Source organism: Stegodyphus dumicola, chromosome 6, assembly GCF_044657685.1.
Source record: "Stegodyphus dumicola isolate Sdum_Otavi_A_Nest chromosome 6, ASM4465768v1".
NCBI lineage: Eukaryota > Metazoa > Arthropoda > Arachnida > Araneae > Eresidae > Stegodyphus > Stegodyphus dumicola.
This window is the reverse complement of record NC_140773.1, coordinates 116,108,358-116,131,979: the sequence shown is the minus strand read 5'-3', so window position 1 is coordinate 116,131,979 and position 23,622 is coordinate 116,108,358. Positions and strand designations below refer to the sequence as shown.

The 23,622-nt window shown below is 32.5% G+C and overlaps 1 protein-coding gene across 1 annotated transcript; it reads left to right on the top strand.

Annotated features, from left to right (window-relative positions):
• The first annotated feature begins 9,942 nt into the window (after positions 1 to 9,942).
• LOC146996826 (protein FAM200C-like) lies at positions 9,943 to 10,671 on the top strand. The gene has a single exon (XM_085819682.1). It carries the CDS (start codon positions 9,943 to 9,945, stop codon positions 10,669 to 10,671), a length of 729 nt encoding a protein of 242 aa, XP_085675808.1.
• Positions 10,672 to 23,622: the final 12,951 nt, after the last annotated feature.

The window sequence follows — 23,622 nt, the reverse complement described above, 5'->3', positions numbered from 1 at the left end:
AAAATTGGAAAACACCGGAAGCTTCTCCGTCTAGACAATTGTTGAAATAATAATGCACAAATATTGCCTTATGGTGCTTTTAAAGCTTTCTCACTAAGCTTGGTTGTTACATTTAAAGGTTCGTATGGCATGCAAGCATTCGAGTACCTGCCGGCAGAAAACTATGCCGGAAACTTCAGCATTCTTTTCTGTGCTTAAATTCAAACAGATATTCAAGAGTTCTTTAAAAGTTTTAAAAGTATCCTGACTTCAAATGAAACTCCCTGTGTTTTGTATACGTTAATGTATATGTATATGAATGTGGGAATCAGAAAATTCTCTTTATGCACTCTAATTGGGTAGTTTTACTTGTATGTTAATAACGCCAATAAGGTATGGCAGTCTTACCTTCCCAATTTAAATAAATGTTAAGTGTCTAAATATAGATATGAAATTAAATTTTTTATAATTTCAAACGAAAATAAAGAGAAATATTTCAGAAGCAAGTAGTATAAGTTACCTAAAGTAAATGTAAAGATACGAAACCACCTCTTATGAAATTAGCCTACGAATTTGGATTTCGCTAATTGTATCTTTGCTGAAAAAGATTACAATTTGAGCAGTTAAAATAATCTTCGACAATATAATTTTTCATATACTTGGACAAATTTGCTATCCAAATATACTACAAGATGAAGAAACTTACGTTTTATAATTTGAAATTTCGCGATATCTCTTTTTGTAGCACTTACCCAAGCGGATGAGAAACTGATAGAAGAATGAGGTGATGATTTTTCTTTTTTCACAACAGGTTTTGTAAATAATTTTTTTATCAGGATTGATATTAGGCTTCCATTTCGTACACCAGATCTTAGAGGAGAATGAAATTTTCTTAGAATCTATTACCAGCAAGGTAAAAAGTTACGGATTTAGCAATAACTCTAGTGTCATCTGTAGAACAATCCAGGTAAGAGTTGTGATCTGATCTGTTATTATGAAGAGCGTGTAGAAAATTAAATAGAGGATAAATCCCAGTGTTCAATTTTGTGGTACTCCAGCTTTGGTTGAGAAGAGTCCAAAATTGCTTAGTCGTGCTTTTGAATATAATTTCCTATATTACAAGAAAAAGGTTGATAAGAATTCATTCCTGCTCAAAATTTATCACAATGAGTTTATGAATGTATCTCCCATACCAGACGTATTCAAAACCTTTGGCTGCTTAGAGCTTGAGAAGAGCAATTCTTCGTTCATTGTATATAACTAATTCAATATACTGTGTAATACATAAGAGTTGTACAGTTGCAAAAAGTCCCTTTCGGGACTCGAACTGTTCATCTAGTAAACTGTCGAGATGACTACGCCAACAGCACGGCGAAGTCAGTAAGACATTGCCAAACATATCATACTGCGACAATTACAGCATCACATTCACATATCGTAACGTCACACAACTACGTATGTCTTAATGTTCCATTTTTGAGACGTCATCGCGTGATGATTATGTGACGCCTTGACATTAATGTGAAGTCACATTGTGACATCAATGGGAAATCACACTCCTTCATTAATATGAAGTTTTGCTGCAACGTTTATGTAAAGTTACATTGTGTTGCTGTTGTGAAATCATACCTGTGGCGTTGTTGTAACGTTACATTACAACATTACTTCGAAGTCACAGTGCGACATTGATGTAACGACACTCTGCGATTTTGATATAACATTATAAAGTGGCATGAATGCAATGACACTAAGACGCGAATAGTATAATACTTAACATTCCATTATGTTTTAAGTGACTACTTCGATATTGTATACTATACTGAAGTAGATATAGTTTATTTATCTACTTCTTTAGTTTATAACTATTTTAGAGAGTTTCCTCTAGAAAATATAGATAACAATTACGACGTTTTATTAATCCATGAAGAAATTATACTCTTTAGCGAGTTAAAATAATTTCTGAAAACTCCGAAATTTTTAAATTGTTGTAAATATTTAACATATTAATGCGAAATTTTCTTATCGTGGTAAGGTTATCTTACTGTATTAAGATTGTATAACTGCCATCCATTTATGATTTAATTATGCATCTATATAAAATATAATGTACCTTTACCTAAATACAGTGGAAATTATTTGCAATAAAAGAATTTTATACATGATCCAAAAGTGATCACATGGCCAGTTTCTAATTATATTTATTATATATGCTAGCAACATAATTTTGCTTTCTTACTTTTTTCTTACTGCAAATGTTATGATAGGAATATATTTTCTACAGACTAATTAAGAACAGTAGTAATTTCTTCTGTTAATGAACCTCTTCAACTAATCATTTGAGGATTTCTAATAGCAACGAAGACTTCTCGATTTAATTCCCCTGAACTTAGATAACATTAGTGTTCTATGACAAGTTACGTATGATAAACTTTAGATTTTTTGTCAGCCGGTAAATGATACAAGTGATATGAGATGTCTCTACAATTTGTAGATGCTTGATATAAGATGTCCGCACAATTTGTAGACGTTGATATGAGATGACTGTAGGAGCGTTTTTCGTTTTTCTGTTCCTCAGTGGATGTCGACATTGGAACAGTTTCAGTTCCATAGTTTAATCCGGAAAATCATTTGTATACTTATGGTTTGTTCAAAGTATCATCTTCAAAGGTCTGACAAAAATTAAAAACGCTTTGAACAGCACTTTTCCACAAAAAAAAAAAAAAAAAAAAAAAAAATATTTCAAGGACAGTACTTCTTTTATGAGTGTGTTTCTATGATTGCATATGGCAGAATGGTACAAGCAGAAAATGGCAGAAACACACACAAATCAGCAGAAAGGATGAATTATTATACTGAGATTGATGCTACTTGGAAAGCAGAACCGAAATGCATGACATGCTTTTATATATTCTGATTATCTTTAGATATTCTTACGTGCGCATCATAAACAGTATTTTTAAAAAGGTAACGATTAAATTTTAGGTACGAGTATTATATCTCACATTAAAAACCATGAGAATCAAATATTTGTTTTTGTAGATTAAAACTCTAATTAACAAGCCTTTAACTCTAACTAACAAAAAATAAAATTTCAAAATGTCTATGAGATCTTTTCATATGAGATTCATTTCTTTCTTTTTTTTTGCGATGCTAAGTTCTGAAAGGCCTGTTTTTTAAGTCTATAAAGTAGATTTGTTTGAGAGTATATGAACCTGATATACTGCTAGTGGATTATAGATTCATGCAGTATGCTTCTTAGCTATAACTTGCTTAACTATAATATATAATTCCATATAAAAGCAGACCGTAAGTTTACGATACTAATTTACACAGAAATGGTAGAAGCTATTTGAACAGCAAGTTCAGTAACATTTCTAATTATTAAATCAATATTAACATACCAAGGGCAAAGAAATTCCTTATCTGACGTAGTTATATTTCCTTAGATAAGAAAAAAATCAAATCTTACGTATCTTGAACTTCTACAGCAGTCTTTTGTAATTTTCCTATCTAATGAGACGTAAAATTTCTCATTAATCTACTTTTTATTATACGTGTTCCAATTTTCTGGTCTTGCTTATTGGCTTTCACTTTAGTATTATTAGCTATTTCATTTCCCAAGATTCAATGACTTCATTTTTTGCTTGCTGTAGTTTTAAAAAGAAGACTAAGCATGATCATTTGTATTTTGAAGTAGGCCACTTTCTTTGGTGCGAGAAAAACTTTTCTATCTTTTGATTTGATTCTTTTACTTCTGCATTAAAGCATCCCTGCGTTTGCGTTTGCAACTTATTCGCAATATCAGTTCTTTTCCACTAAATAAAGACTTCAGACTCTACTTATAATTTGTATTCTAACTCTACACACTACGCAATTGTATTCCCATCGATATTTTGTAAACTAAAATTATATGAAATAAACTCCGACAATTTTACACAATCAAAGATTAAATGACAATTTTTAATCCTACTTAATAAAACTTAAAGCTTGACGAAGTAACTTGTTTCTTGGAAAATTATGTTTCTTTGTTACATATTCTATGCAATATTCTTCAGGTTGAACAACTTCTTAAAAGCGTGTGGACGTGTTAGCAATGTTTCTAATGCACAAAACTTAATTTATGCCATTATAGAACTTGATATTTCCAGCTCATACTTCCATTAGTGTTTTAAATTTTGAAATAAAAGTATTTATCTTTCGACCCCCCCAAAACTTGCAAAGATTTACATCTAGGATCAGAAATAGACAAAGCATTTCTCAGGTGTAGCATTCAACATAACATTAAATCCAGGATCAGTAATGGACAAAGCCTTTCACAGGTATACCAACAACTTAACATTAATCAACATGACATCAACATCCAACATAACATTAAATATCTGTATCATCATCTAATCTTCGCATAACCTCTATATTTCAATTAGCAGACACCCCTTGGTTTAGGCACAACATGTTCAGGTATGAAGTTAATTTCGAACAATCAAATCAGGGTTCAATAAAACTACTTATATCGTTGCTCTTTCTATATGAATCGATTTTTACCAAAAAAAAGTGTTCCAGTTTTTATGTTGACCCAGACAGAATATCATCTTTGTTTGTAGTCACATTAAGCTGAGCCCGTCGGTGACGAAATGGATAATACCAATAAACAGTACTTTCAATACTTTGCCGTGGCTCTCAGTAAATGAGCTAGCTGTGTGGCTGTGCTTATTGGTTTTCAAACTGGTTAAATAGGAACTAGCCTTCCTCAGAAAGTTCTCTATAGAAGTATCTCTCTAAGATAAATAACCCTTACGCACATTATCTAATTAATTAACCAATCTATCAAGATGTATGGGCGTCTTATCATAAACAAATGCGTAAAATTTAACATGTTATTGAACCTTTAAAGTTTGTTTAAGATTTAAGGGGTATCAGCAACCCCTATACCGACAATGTTAAATTTACCATATTTGATGTACCCTTACTTAAAATTTGCTGTAGATATACGCTTGAAATTTGTTGTGTAATTAAAGCGTACCTATTTGATTATACTGAAATGAGCTTTTGAAACATTTTGAATTTTAGAATAATTTACAGAATATTTTGTTAGACATAGTAAAATTTAGCACTTTTCTCACACAAAAAAATTTTTAATTTTTTTTCTTACTTTATCACAAAAAGCTCATTTCAGTAAATATTAGCAAACCTAATAAATAAGCCATGAAAATGTAGATACCTTTGAACAGTAGTTCCTGAGGAAAGGTACATCGAGTATTAAAAAAATCACCTTTGGTAAAAAACGCGTTTTTATGTAAAATTCCTCATTTATCAAAGCATTCGATGACAAATTAAAACTAGATTTTTTACAGTTCTAATTTTCATAGATATTAAAGAATGGTATTTTTAGAAAGATAAAAGTGTAGAGAATTTTAAAATGCAAAAATCCGAAATCACCATTTTTTGAAGATTTTGGGGTTCTAACACCCCTTAAATCATGGCGTATCACTGAAGGCTTGTAACATTAAAATAACTAATACATTATTAAAAACGTAAAGAATCACTGAGCGCAGAAACGTTAATCTTTTATATTATGACTGAAAATTAATATAATTTTTAAGACTGATTTGAAAATAATATTTGTCCGATTACGTAATCTACACTTTTACCTATAAAGTAAGTATTTATCCGGGATTTTTATCCACTTTTGAAAAAAAAGCATATAAACTTTACTCCGCTGTATCTGTTTTCTTCTGCAATGGTTTTTTCTTCTAAAATATCTTTAAAAATCAATGCACGTCTATCATTATTGCAAGTCATAGATTATACACAGCAGTTCAAAAATATAGCATGCTTAATTCTAAAGCTTCTTAACATTAAAATTTATTTTAGCCTGGAATTGCTTTTTCTACGTATGACATTACCATGCCCTGCGACAATGAAATTTATTGCATACTGAATTCGCCTTTTTGCAAGGCCCATTACCATAATACTCATGCTTGTTTGGTTTAGGATACAGCAGGGAAAACCTTAAAAACTAAATCCTTAGTTATATAAAATAAATTTTATTTTATTTTATCCTTATTTATATATTTTAAAACAATCTGTGGCTGAAAGATAAACGAAATATTTTACTACAAAATAAGTAAAAGTAAAACATTAAACAGGAGAAGAAGAGACAGCTCAAAAATCTTGTGAAATAGCTTCAGTTTGCTTTTTAATACTGTATTTTAATTCTGTAACTTAACAGAACAAACAGAACGTTTTTCAAAGTCATCAAACTGTAGTGTTACTGAAAATGGATTCATAGTTTAATAGTAATTAATTTTGATAAACATAATGAAGAACAAGTTTTATTGACAAATTAAACAAATATAGATTGCATATTTCATAGATGAAATATTTTCTCATCTAAACAATAAAATTTTAAATAAAATATTTGCTGTTGAAGACTGAAAAATATAGTTTGTAAAAAATATATAAATAAAGTGAAATTCTAAGGAATTAATATTTAAAGCAAACACATTTGCATTAATTTTCAGCTGATGAGCAGAGAGACATGGAAACAAAGCATCTTAAACTTTCTCCAGCTCTGTCGTCTCTTTCAGATGATATTGCTCTCCTAACAAACAATCAATCGCATTTAAGAATTATTTCTGAATAGGCGTTTTCATAAATCACTGTCTAAGACATTTAAGACCATCTGAAAATATCACGTTTGGTCGGTATCAGCCTGCAGAATGATTGAATATTTAATAAGCAAATGAGCTTGGAGTAGTATTTTCTTTCCTGAAGAGAAAAGGAATTTAGATTTTATTTTGAAACGTAGTTGAACATTAAAGAAATTTAGTATAAATTTCACTTTTCACTCACCTTTTTTCCCTCTCATCTTTAAGCGGATGGGATGAAACAGAGCACATCGCTATCACTCCAATATCTGATTTATTATATCATAAAAAGAAACATTAGTTGCCTTGAACATCAGCATCAGCTTTGTATAAAAACTTTATTGATATTCTAAAACATGAAACAAAGAGAAAAGTTGCCTGCAGCACAGTGCGGCTAAGAACGCTATTCGACTGAAACATAAACATGAACAACTGTTGTCATTCACACAAACTTCATAGTAAAATAAAACGTGTTGCCATTAACAAGATTATTGTAAATCATAACATAAAATTAAACAGTGAGAAAATGAATAAGGCAAAAGAAAAACAGAAATGCAAATACTAAATATACATCCAAAAACATTAACTCCCACCCTTGCCATTGCATTAAGAATAGATCATTCCCGACGTAATGGCAATGGTAAAAGTTTTACTGCAGGTCTTTTAAAATAGCCATTAACAGTTTTTACAGTAACAACTCTAACATTGCCATTCTTTCCAGGATGGATTTCAACAATGCGACCTAAAGGCCACACAGCAGAAGGCATGTTGTCCTCCTTAATTAATACAATATTACCTACAGACAAATTTGGAAGTTGTTCCTTCCATTTGTACCTTTGTTGTAGGGAATTTAAGTACTCCTTATAATATCTCTTCCAAAAGCCTTGTTTCATTTGCTGTAATACTTCCCAGCGTTTTAATAAAGTGGGTTTGGGAATATTAGAAAAATCCTGTTCTGGGATGCTAGTAATAGCATCCCTAGTTAAAAAATGTGATGGAGTCAAAGCATTTAAATCAGCTACATCATTGTGATTAGTTTTAGATAAGGGGCGTGAATTTAACACAGCTTCAATTTGAGTTAGTAAAGTAGTTAATTCCTCAAATGTTAGCTTTGTCTCTCCTATCATTCTTTTCAAATGAAATTTTATGGACTTGATCCCTGACTCTCACAAACCACCAAAGTGGGGAGAAGCAGGTGGAATCATTTTCCATTCCATAGTATTTTGAGCCAAATAATTTAAAATCACTTCATTGCTGTTGAGTGAAAGTAGCAGAGTGTGCAATTAGGAAAATTTTCTCTTTGCCCCAACAAAGTTCGTACGATTATCCGAAAATAAGTATCGAGGTGTACCACGCCTTGATACAAATCGCCTAAGAGCAACAATGAAAGAATCTGCAGTTAAGTCGCTAACTACCTCAATATGGTAAGTTTTGGTAGCTAGACATACAAATAAAGCTATATCACCTCTAGTGGTCTTAAAGCAACGACCTTTGTAACATTTCAAAATTACAGGGGCGGCATAATCAATACCTGTGCTAAAAAATGGTCTCTCAAGTGTTACTCTTTGTTTTGGTAAGCTTCCCATTAATTGATTATTAGATAATAATTTATATCTGTGACAAACAATACATTTATGTATAAAAGACTGAATAAGTTTCTTACCATTTACAATCCAATAATTCTGCTTTAAAACGTTAGCTAGTAAACTGGGCCCTGCATGCATATAAGTTACATGATATTGTTTAACAAGTAACAAGGCAATCATGTATTGACCTGGGATAATTATGGGATGTTTAGCATTGAATGCTAAGTCAGAATTTTGCAGCCGACCTCCCAACCGTAAAACATCATCATCATCTACAAAAGGAAAAAGTGAGTTTAAAACACTTTAGGACTTAAAGATGAATTACTTTTTAGATCCTTTATATCTTTATGGAAGTGCACAAACTGGATCCATTTAATGATCAACTTCATAGCTTCTTGCCTTTCATTAGATGAAGGTACTACTGCAGCATTTTTAACCCATTATCTTTAGAACCAAAGACCCGTTCTTTGCACCTAGAAATAAATCTTAAGCAAAAAGAAATTACATTAACTATTTTAGATAAAGAAGATCAGTTCTGAAATAAATTGTCCAGAATGTCATTAGTCAAATAAGCTGTTGTACAAAAAATTGATTTTGTCCTTTGTTCAGCTAAGACAGTTGCATCACTATTGGTCTCATTACTGACAGAACATTGTAGAGGTCACTTTGAACTGTCGAACGCTAAGAATGATGGTCCAGGACACCATAGGGATATGTTCGGTAGAAATTTAGGATTGATTCCTCTAGAAGGAAGATCGGCAGGATTCTGTTTCGACGGAATGTAGCTCCATTGTTGATAGGGAATAGCATCTAATATTTCTGAAGTCCTGTTTGCCACAAAAGGCTTCCATTTTTGAGGATGAGCTGCTAACCAACCGAGAACAACCTTAGAGTCAGTCCAAGCGCGAAAGGAAATTTCAGTGCTGGAGAAGGCTTTGCGCACAGCTTTGATTAATCTGGCAAGGAGCAATGCACCTAGGAGTTTCAGAGTGAAATACAACTGAACACAAAATTGCACTTCCGTGCATACGTAAACGCCAGTAATATGAAACTTCGGTGAATGACAATGTGGTACGCAATAGACACATAGTGGAATTCCGCTCTGTAGTATTGTATAAAGTAAATGTGGTCTCTGAGAGTGATTGGTGGTTCAAAAGCATGATTTAAGGCAGTGTTTCTTAACCTGTGGTTCATGAACCCCTTGGGTGTCCATGGGTCATATTTTGGGGGTCCGCCGACTGCTCCTAATTTTTAAAATGTTTACATCAATATTTAAAAAAAAACTTTTTTGTCACGGGCAACCTCTGTAAGCCGTCTGTCTGCCATTTCCCAATAATAGAGACCTCCACAATACGAGGAAAAGAACATTCGCAAACCATATAAAATTTGAAATTTTTAGAAACACAAATTAGCCTTTGAATTTTACTTCACTTGGAAATAAAGTGACGTTAAAATCAGTTCCGCAAAGTTCTTGCAAATTTTTAAAACAAAATATTTGTTTTACTTTTTCATAAGTTGTAATTAAAGTATTTTTTTCAAGTGCTTTTTTGTGTCTTAATGTTTGTTCTTAATGTTTCATTTGATTATTTGATTTTTTGTAGCCCAAAATGTCCAAAAAAAGGAAGTATGATGAAAATTATGTAAAATATGGATTCTGCTGCATAAAGGAATCGGACGGTGTTGAAAAGCCACAATGCTTTCTGTGTGGAAAAGTTTTGGCAAACGCCAGTATGAAACCGGCAAAATTGAAAGAGCATCTCAGATCTCTTCATCCCAAAACTGCATCTAAAGATCTAGAATTTTTTACAAAGAAGAAAGCCCAGTTTTCAAAATCTGGAACATTAACCAAACTTGGATTTGGTATTTCACAAAAACCTTTGGTTGAGGCATCTTTCAGAGTTGCATATCGTATTGCCAAAAGTAAGAAACCGCATACTATTGAAGAGACATTAATTAAGCCATATGCACTGGAAATGTTGTGGCCTGGAACAGAGAAAAAACTTGAGGCTATTCCATTGTCCAACGATGTGATACATTCAAGAATAGTTGAAATTTCTTGCAATATCTTGAGACAGATCATTGATGAATTGAAAGCATCGCCATTTTCCTTTAGTATGCAACTGGATGAAACTACAGACATCTCGAATTGTAGTCAACTTCTTGTTTTTGTTCGTTACGTGTCTGCTGATACTATCAAAGAAGAATTCTTATTTTGTGAGCCTCTTTTGCAAACTACAAAGGCAGTTGATGTTTTAGCGATTTTAAATGTTTCCTTTTCCAAACACGACTTTGACTGGAAACAAAAACTTCATTCACTTTGTACGGATGGAGCATCTGCGATGCTTGGCAATAAATCTGGTTTTGCCCATTTGGTAAAAAAGAGGCTCCTAATGTTATTGTTACACATTATTTTTTATATAGACATGCACTGGCTACAAAAACTCTTCCAACCAGCTTAAAAGAAGTATTGTCAATAGTTATTAAAACTGTGAATTTTATTAGAAATAGAGCTTTTAATCATCGTCTTTTTAAAACACTGTGTCAAGAAATGAACGCAGAACAGAGGTACTTTTGTACCACACGAAAGTGCACTGGCTATCACGAGGGCAGGTTTTGAAACGAATTTTCATGCTGAAGACAGAAGTATCACTTTTTTTAAAAGAAAACGATAACTCACTCTTCGAATATTTCGAGAAAAAAGATTTTATATGTAAATTGGCTTACCTGGCAGACATTTTTAATCACATGAACGATATATGTCTTTCAATTCAAGGGCCTAATACAATAATTATGGAAGCCACTGAGAAACTACAGGCATTTTTATTGAAAATGTCACTTTGGAAAATTAGAATTCAAAATGGGATATATGCAAACTTTCAAATGTTGGACGAAGTGCTTTTTGAAAATGGATCTCGGAAAGATAGTTTTTTATTGAATAACTTGAAAAATGAAATCTGTGAACACCTGGAAGTACTTCAAGTTTCCTTTGAAAAATATTTCAACTCGGATGGAATAAATATAAAACATGAGTTGTGGATTCGTAATCATTTTCTTTGTGATATTGACTGTATCGATGACATGAACCTTGCCAAAGATGAGCTAATTGATTTGTACTTGTTAAAAATGGATTTTGATTCAAAAACTCTTGGAGAGTTTTGGTCTTCTTTAAGAGAAGCCTACCCATTGCTTGTAAAACGAGCTATGGCAGCCATTATTCCGTTTGCTACAGTATATCTTTGCAAAGCGGGATTTTCCACAGTTGACACAATAAAATCAAAACATCGAAATAGACTGAATGTCGAACATGATATACGCGTTGCTTTGTCGAAAACCATCCCTAAATTCAATCTGTTAATCAAGGAAAAGCAGCAACAGCCTTCACATTAAAAATTTTAATTTCTTCAAATTTTTTATACTATTGAAATAAAAATATTAAAATAATTAAATAATAAAACAGAATATATTTTGTAATAAATGATGTTTAAGCAATTTGTTTTCACAGAGGGTTCCATGACATATTTAAAATTTTTAAAGTGGTTCATTGTGCCAAAAAGGTTTAAAAAACAGGTTAAGAACTTTAAGGGAAGGTTCAAAAGTGGGGAACTGGTAAAATCGAGGAAGATCTGTCACAAATGAAGATCGGCCAAAATTTGAATATCATTCAAAGAAAAAACTGTTTCAAGAGTTTGAAGCCACTTTCTAAGCACTGGATCATATCATAGACAGCCTAATCAAGGGCGATGAGGAGCAACAACTACATCAGAAGACCGTTTTCAATCGTCGTCGGCTCGAAGAAACCGCAAAGTGCAAAACCGCAAACATTTCACAGAGGGGTCCATGACATATTTAAAATTTTTAAAGTGGTTCATTGTGCCAAAAAGGTTAAAAATCACTGATTTAAGGGAAGGTTCAAAAGTGGAGAATTGGTAAAATCGAGGAAGATCTGTGACAAATGAAGATCGGCCAAGATTTAAATATCATTCAAAGAAAAAACTGTTTCAAGAGTTTAGAGCCACTTTCTAAGCACTGGATCATATCATAGACAGCCTGGTCAAGGGCGATGAGAAGCAACAACTACATCAGAAGACCGTTTTTAATCGTCGTCGGCTCGAAGAAACCGCAAAGCGACTACAAGAGATTTGGTTTGAGACCTTCAGTCTGCTACAGAAACTCGAATTAGCCATTTTATTGCCGCACGAAGGCTTAATGAGGTTAGATTGTATGCAAGAAAACCAATGGTTTGTGTCCCACTGACTCCAGCTTTCAGGGGGCTCATTTAAACTGATGACGCCGTCATGTTCAATGAATCCAAGACGGTTGGGCCGAGTATTTTTTAATGACGATTTTAGATTTAATCTGAACTGAGATTCTAGACGTATTTTGATCTGGAGAGTGGAAGGATCACGGAACTTGCCTTCCTTTGTCTGTAAAATATCCCGTTTCTGAGACGGCGGTCTAATGATTTGGGGAGGAATCACGACAAATGGCCGCACCGAGCTGCATATCTTTCAAGGAGGCTCTGTAACCACTTGGAGATATGTGGACGAGGTATTGGAACCCCACGTTGGCCTGTTTGTGGGTGGGCTGGCACAGAGATTTTTCTAATGGATGACAATGCTCTGTCTTATTGGGTGTATGTGGTGTCAGTATACTGGCAAACAGAAGATATTACTCGAATGGATTGGCCACCTTACTCATCCTAATTGAACTCGATTCAGCATATGTGGGATGCCCTACGGCGCCGAATTTCTGCGCACCAAATTCCTCCTGGACCCTCCAGGCGTTGAAAAGTGTACTTTTAGAAGAGTGGCGTGCAATTTCACAAGGCTTGATCAACATTTTGGTACAATGAAATCAGTATGTCCTGCATGCAAATCTGCTCGAGGTAAACATATACCATATAAAGAAAAAACATTTTCCACAAGAGGTGACTCACTTTTTCTATTATTTTCCAGTTTCCATAAATTTGGTTTTAATTTCGATATTTTGCTAACAATCAACTGCCAAACATTGTATTTATGTAAACTAATATTTTTGTACAAATTTCCATAATCCGTTTAATTTTGTTATTATCCTTTAATTCTTATGGCTAGTGTATCTTATTGCCTTCTTTCTGTCTAGAAGATTAAATAATTTTCGCGATTTTTGTTTATTTATTGTCCATTTCTTCTTTTCTATATCTCAGTCATGTTTCGTTTTTGATGTTTCGGGTGAAAAAGGCCTTCAGTTACCCAAGTCCATTAGAATTTTGTTTTGTTTTCATAATTGCTGATAAGATTCTGTTGAATTCTTCTCACAAGTTGTATAATTTCTCTTTAATGGAATTTCATTTTCTTCCTCTCCAACTTTTAAATTTAACACTGTAAATATATTTGCTGAAAAATTCTTTGTGTGTCTTCATCTTGATTACTGCCCTGTTGAAATATTCCTTCTCTTGCATTTTCATCAAATATGACTCTTTTTTTTTTCAACTATAGCTTTTCGTATGTTATTCTGCACCCTGTAATGAAGTCACTGGAACTAATAATGATTCTTTGTTTTTCCCTTCTCTCTGCCTTGGAACCACATATTAAGTACTGCTGCCAAAATTTTCTATGTGTCTCAAGTTCGCTTTTGGCAATTAATAAGTTCATTATAGTTTCATAGACTGATCTTGATGGTAGTCTGCTTTCTAGATAAGTATGTGTGGCGAGCTCGTGGTGCTTGAGGACTCGGTATGTGGTTGTCTGCTCGTGTCGCCATCTATTAAACTAGTGAGAAGTGCTGTGGACGAGCGGGACCTGATTCTGAGTCTGTTTACCACGAGCCTAATTATTTACCACTACCCCCAAAAGAGCTCCTGTGTGCTAGGTTCAAGAATTCCAACTGTTTCAAATTGCGAGCGTTGAGTTGTTCTCGAGATCGCTACAGGTCGCTGTCAGTGAAACTACCCTATATAATTAATTTTTACATCGGAGTCGCATTTAGACGTCTGGACGTGCCCATAATATATCTCTTTCCTTATCTTTCGGTCCCTATCTTTCAATTTGACCTTATCTTTCAGTTTAACTCTATCTTTCGGTCCCTATCTTTTGGTTTAGGTTTGACCCTCATCTTTCGGTCTTCGGTTTGACCATTCTATTGTGGTTAGGTGGTTATGGTAATGTGTTCGGTTATTTCCTTAGGGCTCTTCATTGTCTCTATTTAAATACTTCTTCCTAATTTTTATTATCTTTTCTTGCGGTTTTTTTTTTTTTTTTTCAAACTTGCTCTTTGATATCTGTATAGACTGTCTTAATTTCAGGGCTACTTCAGTTTTCGTAGATGAAAAGCAGATTGCTACATACCATGAATATTTATCAGCAAACATTATGAGATTTTTCGCGTAATAATGTGACAGCTATCAGACGACATATACCCAAACGTATATTACTTTGAAACAAAAGAAAGAAAGAACGTAAAGAATTTTGTTTTCATTTAACTGTTTCTCTTTCAATATGGTCGAACTTTAAACGATATTCGTTTTATTTCCACCATAGTATTCACATTCATTTCTTCTTCTTTGATCTTTATTCCACACATTAAGATTAATGATAACTTTTCAACAGTTAGTGTGTCCTTATTTTCTGTGATCTTGTTTTCATTTCTTTTAATAATTTCAATTTCAGCTATTTCGTCATGAGATTCGAAGATTTTGCATACATTTCTATCACCTTCTGACGTATCTGCGATCTTACTTTTTAGTTTACTTTACACATTTCTTCAAACTGGCCATGGAATGTGACTTTTCATACTTGAATAATGACCTTCCTTAGAGGTTTGAAACATATAGAACAACTTAAGCTGTTATTTCTGTTTTTTTACTACACAATATAAATATCCTTCTCCAATAACTTTGTATTTTATTTGAGCTTCGCTAGAAATTCTATATTCTTCAGTTTATTTTCATCTAATTTCGAGAAACTTCACATCATTGGTTGATTACAAGCAACTTCAACGAGTTTCCAGTTCTGAAACTTTCTTTTCTTAGCCCAGTGTAAACATGTTCTTCTTTTCATCCTTCTTTCTGTCTTGCTATGCATTTTCACATACAGTAATTTTTTATTTCTATTTATTTTCATAATTTTATATATTCACACGTTTGGATTACTGAAGTTGAGATTGTTTTTATTTTTCTCTGTTTCTTTAAAGACTCTGCATTCTCTTTCTAAATATCCTTTTTTTCTGAAAAAATTTCATTCTTTTGTTTCAAATTTACAATTTTAATTTTTGAAGTTAATATTGTTTTGAAAATAGCTTTATCTTCACTTATTGTCATGTTTTCTTTTTTTTTTTTTTTTTCGAGCATTTATCAACTAATTTCAGTTTTGCATATTCCAATGTAGTTTCTCTTCTGGATACATTCCTACAGACACAATATCATAGATCACAAAAAAGTCTCCAATGTTAAAGTGTTCAAACCCCAACGATCCAATCTGGTTGTTGGGATCTGATTGCTGGCTCCAATCTGTTGCTGGCCTGCAACCCAATCTGTCCATAATATCTTCCAATCCGAAGTAATGGTCCTGTAAATTATTTGCTGCTAAGCTTTGAAAATGAGAGTTAAGCAACGTAAAATATTAAAATGATTTTCCTAGAAGGCCCAAGTGGATAGATTACTTCAAAATGTTTTGAAAATCACTTCTAACGTGATTTTTAGCGTTTGTAGTTCCAAACACCGTTCGTCATCCGATGTGTTTTTTGTTTATATAACTTGTTCTGTAACTAAATTATTCGTGGTGCTCGAAATTTCATTATACATTCAAAAATAGCTCAGAGTTCTATACAAATGCATTTCGGTCGGCTCAGTTTTTTCAATTAATTTAGTTTAAATTGATATTAATAACACCTAACTGGTGAGCTTCTAAGATCATATCAGCATTTAGATCAAACGTAAATGGCAAATGGCATAAAATGATGTTTTATTTGAATGTAATATTGCTGTGCCTGCGTTCCTGGTTTATTCATTCATTCGTTCCGTTCACAAAACGTAATGACAAATACCAAAATAGCACCAAAATCACAATTTTAAACAAATTTCCGATAAAAACTCAACCAAATAATAATTTGCTAACAAAAAATTCAAAATCTGAGGATGATTCACATATATTCTTTGAAAGAACCCGGATGTAAATATACTTCCCTCTTGTAAAATTTTTCTCTAGAGTTTTCATAGATCGATTAATTGCATGTGATGAAAAATGCTTTTGGTACAGCCCTAAATGATCTTTTCATTGACTCTTACTAAGAGCTATGACTCCAAATGAGCTTAAATCATTATTCTCTCAGAAAATTCTATTGTGTGTGTGACTAAGAAAGTATTGAAATTATTAATCATTTTTAGCTTTTGCATAGCATATGTATAGATATATAATCAGAAGAGTTTCTAAGAATTTGGTTGAGCGCTGAATGAAAAGCAATATGTAAACATACCTGTCATTTTATCTATGTACAGGAGCGAATTACTGGCATACGAATATTAGAAAAATTTGGATAAGTAGGTTGATTTCTCCTGTGTAACACAAGTGTGAAAAATTTTATTTTTTCGTTTACTGGACATGATATTAATAAAAACTGCTCAGAAGAAGGTAGAAGAGCTTTTTAGAAACTTTCTCTTAAATTTGAGAATTTGTTATAATTAAATAAAATAGAAAACTTTTTTTTTCGACAAAATTAAAACATATAAATACAAGGATTTATCTTTCAAATTCAAACCGAAAATCAAGAATTCATTACACCAATCATGGGAAAAACAGACAAAATTTCATCAGTTTCGGTTGCTCATTCTAAAAGTGTTATCGTTTGGATAAGTATTCTTGCGAGTGAGGAAGCCAAAACCTTGTTTTATTTAGCTACATGATTTACTAAATCAGTTCAGAGATACAAAATATACATACAGTCTCCTCAATATAGGCGTAATTTCCGACGAAGTTTTTCGCCTTTATTTTTATATACTGTTCAAAAACATGCTAAAATTCCTCCACGGATAATATAGTAAATCAGTTTCATAATATCAGTTTATCATCAGTGATTTCAGAACAGTCTTGATTTCATTGTGCAGTTATTTCCTATGGAGATATCTGTTTCAAAAAATCTTTAAATCGTTATTGGGGTATAGAATCATTAGGATTTTTTGGAATCAGGAAAGCATGAAAATTTTTGGAAGCATGAAACATGTGCCCTCGCCGGGACTTGAGCCGCGGACCTCTCGAATACGCGCCGAGTGTGCTGACCACTACACCATGAAACATGCTAAGAAGGCGGGATAAATACCTTATAAGAGCATGGGGATGATGAAGAAAGTGTACAAATAAACAATATTACATGTTTTAAAATCACGGTCAAAGCAACGTATACCAGTCTACCATACGAAAGACGCATTATTGAGAATCATCTTCAAACGATTTTTAAAACTTAGATAGTAATGAAGCATAAAACATCACCAAAAAAGTTTTTTTTTTTTTTTTTTTTTTTTTTTTTTTTTTTTTTTTTTTTTTTACAGTGGGTCGGGAAAAGCAGAGATCTTATACAACTGAAGTTATAATTTCTGTGGAGCAAAATAACTTCGTCTACTTTGCTGAACACTTAACGGCTCTTTACAGAAGTTAAGTACAGTGTTTGGCAAATTATCGCGTCTGGTACTACTTAATTATTAAACACAAAATAAACTAACATGTAAAACTTAAAATTAAATGACAGAAAAACACTTAAATTATAATAGTCACAAAGTAACAGCAACTTCCTGTTTTTTTTTTTTTGGGGGGGGGGGAGTTGTTTTTTTTTTTTTTTTTTTTTTTTTTTTTTATTATTATTATTATTATTATTATTATTTTTATTTTTATTCAGGGTACGAATTTTTCAAAGTGTTAGTATAATAAATGCCTTTAAATTGATAATGAACTTTTACATGTACTGTTATACGGCTAGCATAAAGCTTAGATTTAATAAAAATCTTATTTTTCAATGTCAAAATTTTCCAGCCTTAAATTGGAATATTTCTACAAAACCAAACATAATTGTTAACGCGTGATACTAATCTTATAAATGTCGTTCATTTATAACTAAATAATTTTTTAAATCATGAAACAATGGATTCTAGAAATTATGAAGCAAATTAGAATTAATAGAATTTTCTATCACTTTATGAAATAAGAGTGCCTTATATTACTTTTTTCGCATTTTCGTTAATTACTTTTCTTTTGTTATGCAAAATATGTAATTATTATAACGAAATTTAAAATAGCGCATTTGCTTTTCATCTTAGGGACTTCAAAATGCTTAAATGTCACCCAGCCGTCCTTGCTTGTAATTTTACATAGAACAAGCTTCAGACTCATACAGGAAAATGAAATATGAAATACGAAATTTCGTCTTGTTAATAAATATGTATGAAACTTTGATGTTTTTAGAATTTATGTAAATATTCCTAATTGCATTTTCAAGGAAGTTTTCTTGTGTACTTCAATTTAAATGAAAATAAATGTAAATATTATTTCTTAAGCTTTGGAAACTATTCGCTCATAAATATTAATAAGAATATAGAATTTCTAAAGAACTGTATTTTAATTTAGTAATGAACCGAATTCCAGTATAATCAGCAGTCTGATGAGCTTCATATACGCTGTTATAGATTTCGACAACTAATACTAAAGAACAAATAACAGTATCTGTTCTTTTACATGCTGATTCTACTTTTTATTATTTAAACCTATTAGACAATCTCTACTACTTGATTATTTTGTCTTTTCTTAGTCTAAGATAATTTTTATTATCAGGAGAAGAAACTCACAAGCTTTGTCTTACTGATTTTTCCACGTTTCTTGTAGTTACAGACGACCTTAAAATAATTTTTTGTGTAAACAGAAAGCGCACATCTCTAAAAAAAGCGAGGAAATTGAAAAAAAGTTATAAGCGGCATTCCTATTATAAGCTTTTTAGCTCACCCGTGGTGCTTGTCGGTGTAGTCAAAACGATTTTTAAAGGATGTAAAAAAATTTAAAAGGTACATGTTACAATAATATATGGATGTGGAAAAAATTTATTTTATTTAAAATATTTTGGCGTTTGGAACATAAAATAAAAGTAGCGAATACTCTATCAAGGGTGTCGAAAGACGTATACAATTTTAAAGGTACCGTAAGGTATTTTTCATTCTTTAAGCGTAACATTTTTGTTAAAATTTATATTTTTGTAGTTCAACAGCTTAGAATTTTATAAAACAAATTCATAATCAAAATCGCTGTTATTAGTTATCGAAAAATAACCAAGATGTAATTTTTGCGTAAATGTCACTAAACTATACAAATTTCTATTATCCATCACACAATGTTTCTTTCATGCGAAAGTGTCCCTTTTTTCAATTTGTATGGAGCTGTCGTGTGTCGAAATACTATTAGAACACTGTCAAGCGAGCTCCTGAATGTAAACAAAGAACACCCCATCTGGTGACCGAAGCTTCGAAGCAGTGCTTCAATTCTAGTGCCGATTGGCCACTCCTTCCTTTCTTACCTCCATGGTATATAAGGTATTTCTCCCACCCTCTTGGCATGCCTTTACGGTGTGGTGGTCTGCACGCTCAGCGCATAATTAAGACGTCCGTGGTTCGATTCCCAGTGAAAGCGTTGTGAATTTTTCATCTTGCCTGCTTCCAAAAAATACCTCATGTCTCTACAAGTTATTTAATGCATTCTTCAATTCCATCAGCAATCAAATCCAACTTCTGTTCTTTTGCCTTAATCAAATTTAATTCAGCTAATCTAAAGGTAAGTTTCTCAGCCCAGTCAGCAATTTGTTCCAATCTAAGTTCCTCCACTAACAGCTTCGATACTCTTTTTTCACGTAATACGTCACCAAAACCATTCATAACCTTTAAAATATAAAAATATCTCCATTTGATCCTTTATGGACAAATGTAATTTCTCTCCAATAAAATTAAAGCTTGAGAATTAATCCACTTAAGAAGAGACAATTTAAATAAAATATAGCACTGGGCATGAAAAATCCAGTTGGTTAAAAGTCGTAAGATGTTGCAAAATATAAAACTTTTCGATGTAAACAAACATCCGCTTTGTTAGGTTTAACAAGAAAATCACTTCAAAATATATTTATATTTTCATTTGTATACTAAAATAAAAATTCACAACACACGAAATACTGCTCGCAAATACAGAATATATATATATTTGCATTCCAAGGACGACAATATAGCGCAAAAGAGTACTCCACTAAATTCGCACAGCCAAAATATAAGTATGCACACATTTAAAACACGCTTTCTGTGAAAATCAAATTTTCCTTCAAAAAGTCTATGCAAATGGAACCCAAGTTAATAATTCAATTTAATAAGTCAGTACTTATCCAATTCACTTCAAAGTAAGAAAGCACACGTTTAAATAGCCATAGTAAGCACATTATTAATTGTAATGTAAACATGCAATGTAAACATTGGCCTCCCCGTTAGGCCTAAAACAACTTGGGGGAAGAAATCGCTAAGAAATTCTAAAATAATGCTTCAAAGCAGGAACACAAGCAATAATCCAACAGCGGGAAGACACGCTTACTAGAAATGCACACTTTTCCTGAATAAAACGATTTAATTAACGTGGAGGCCAATGTTACCAACATATTAGCACAAAATTGCGAGTTTGCGAAAACACACACATCAATGGCGCGGTCATGCGCAGAACTCCGCTTAGAGTATTTTCTCCCTCTTTCCAGCATACCTTCATGTTATAATTGGAAGCACACTCGGCGCGGATTCGAGAGGTCCAGGTTCGAGTCCCGGCGAATGCATTGCTCATTTTTCCGGTACTCCTGCTCCAAAATAACCTAGTAACTCTACAGTGGCGCCAAAAATATAAAAGGTGGTGGACGTTTACTCGTCACCACCAGGATTAGGTGATTGGGTTCCCTAATCGCCAGTCACCCTTTAATAGGTGGAGTACATAAGGTATTTTCTCCCTCCTTGCAGCATCTCTTCGTAGTATAGCGGTAGTACACTCGACGCGTATGCGAGAGGTCCAGGTTCGATTCCCGGCGAGGGCATTACTCATTTTTTATGTGTTCCTGCTTGTAAATAACCTAATGACTCAAAACTCTCAGCAAAAATCCTCTCTGTTTGCTAATTAATCTAGATGCATTCAGTACAAAGTGATGTGGGATATAATAATGTTATAATCTACTTCATCATGTATATTTGACTCTAGTTCTATGTGCCCCAGTGAAAAATATTCTTTTGTAAACTGGACGTACTCGTTGTAAATTCCTGGCATGGATAACAGTCTCTAAATATTGAACTTTTCAGTCAACTATTTAGCGAGAATCACCTAAAACATCTCTATTATGTTTGAATGGTAATACAATTGAATAACCACCTCTAACGGTTCTATATTTTGAAATTTCTCCAGCTCCCAGTAATAATTTACGAACTCATCTGTTTTTGTATTCTAATGATTTACATATACTGGAGCAGTTGTCTGCGACTCAGAATTTGTAATATCCAAAATTATCCATTTAAGCTGCGAATTTAGAGCAATGGAAATATCTGGATCACGTTTGAAAATTTCTCCCGTCATTAAATACAGAAATACATTTACGCCAAAAAAAATGCGAATTAGTTGTGGCCTGTTACGTAATGGATCAGATAGCCTTAAATCACTGAAGTTATCAGAAATTATTGAAGGTAAAGATATATAAACAGTATTATCTCTCACCTTATCCAATACAAATATAATAATATAAATGCTGATATTAATACTCTAACATCACTTTTAAGTGATAAGTAAATAATAAATTGACTTCTTAGTTACTTATAGCAGTGCTTCCCAAACGTATTTGAGTCGCGGCGACGTTTTCCGATTAGAATTATTTTTTCACGGTGCCCTACCCAACGGAAAATTATGAATAACCATAAAATTACTGTATCTACATTATTTAAATTATTTAAGAACTAAGTAATCGTAGAAATGAGAAAACAGCATTTTTTAGCATTTTGGCCGCTTAGAAATGTAAGAAGACTAAACATCCTGCTGTATATTGTACAAGATATAACAAAATGAACAGAAATTAACTATAAATTTACAACTTATAATAAAATAAGTTGAAGCAAAAAGTTAGGAGTAGAATGCGTTTGCTAAACCCACTATTAGATATAAATATTTTTAAATACTCATTGGTAACTTAATAATTGATATCAGTAAACAGCAAAGAATATTTAATTTCAGTCTGGTTTTTTGTGGTTCTTGAAGAAACATATGAATGCATTTATGAAAATAACGATGTAGTGACACCTCAAGAGAAGGCACGGATGATTCGTGCATGGAATATTTATGCAAGAAAATTAACTTTTACGGCTGGGTTAATATGTTATGGCATATTAATATAATATATTGGGTTTAATATATTGCAGGACAGTAATTATATTACACAGCTGACTAAATAAAGTATGTTGCGCATTATCCAGTAGTAAATTAATAGAAGTCCTTTCAGTTCGGTTGGCGTTTCGGAAGTAAGAATTCGTTTATATTATTATAATATATATTTGAAATTTATAATACCTAATTTTCCTATAATCTTTATACAAATAGGTATTTTTAAGAAATTCGTATAGATTGGTGGTAATAATGACATATTTACAGGAGATTTTTATTAATAATCATTGTAAATACGTATTTTGATAGTTTGGATTTATTAGTTAAGTAACAAGTAACATTAATCAACAATTTAGATTTAAAAATGTAACAGTAAACTATGCATGTGATTCCAGATTTACCTATATAATAATTATATAGTTGTTTTTGTTTCTCAACCACCAAGATCTGGCATGCAAAACTAGACCAGGTACATTCAGTTGCACCTTCAGGAAATCCAAAGAAGAAACTTCTCTTTTTTCTACACGATGACGACTTCAGAAACGATCTTCCATACATAAGAGAAGGTATCTTGAAAAGACGTATTTGTTATTTTAGGCATTTTGTAAATACTTTTGGCCCTTTCTGAAGGAAAGGAACCGGACATAATACTTAATGTGCCTGGAAAGGATTATCTGCCATTTTTTGACATTTTTATGCATTAATATAGCTTTAAGCTTCTGTCATACTGGCAGTGAGGAAGAACGAGAACTTACGAAATACTATGCAAACTTTTCCAACAGTAAAAATATCTTAAAAGTTAAATGAAGATGGAAATAATCGTCCTACTATATCTTTTTTCCGCTAATTTATTAGTAATATCGCTGTATTTGGAGGCTACAGCGATAGTGGAGAAAATTTAAATAGAAACATTTCGTCAAAAATGTTCAGAAACGAATGGAAGGAAGCAAAATTTTATGCGCACCGACACAGATATGCCGTTTAGAAGATATGCTGAAAGTCGACAATAATGCGGTTCTGAAA

What these genes read in the sequence shown, in the direction of transcription:
- LOC146996826 (XM_085819682.1), top strand. Translation starts at nt 9,943, where the DNA reads ATGAAACCGGCAAAATTGAAAGAGCATCTCAGATCTCTTCATCCCAAA.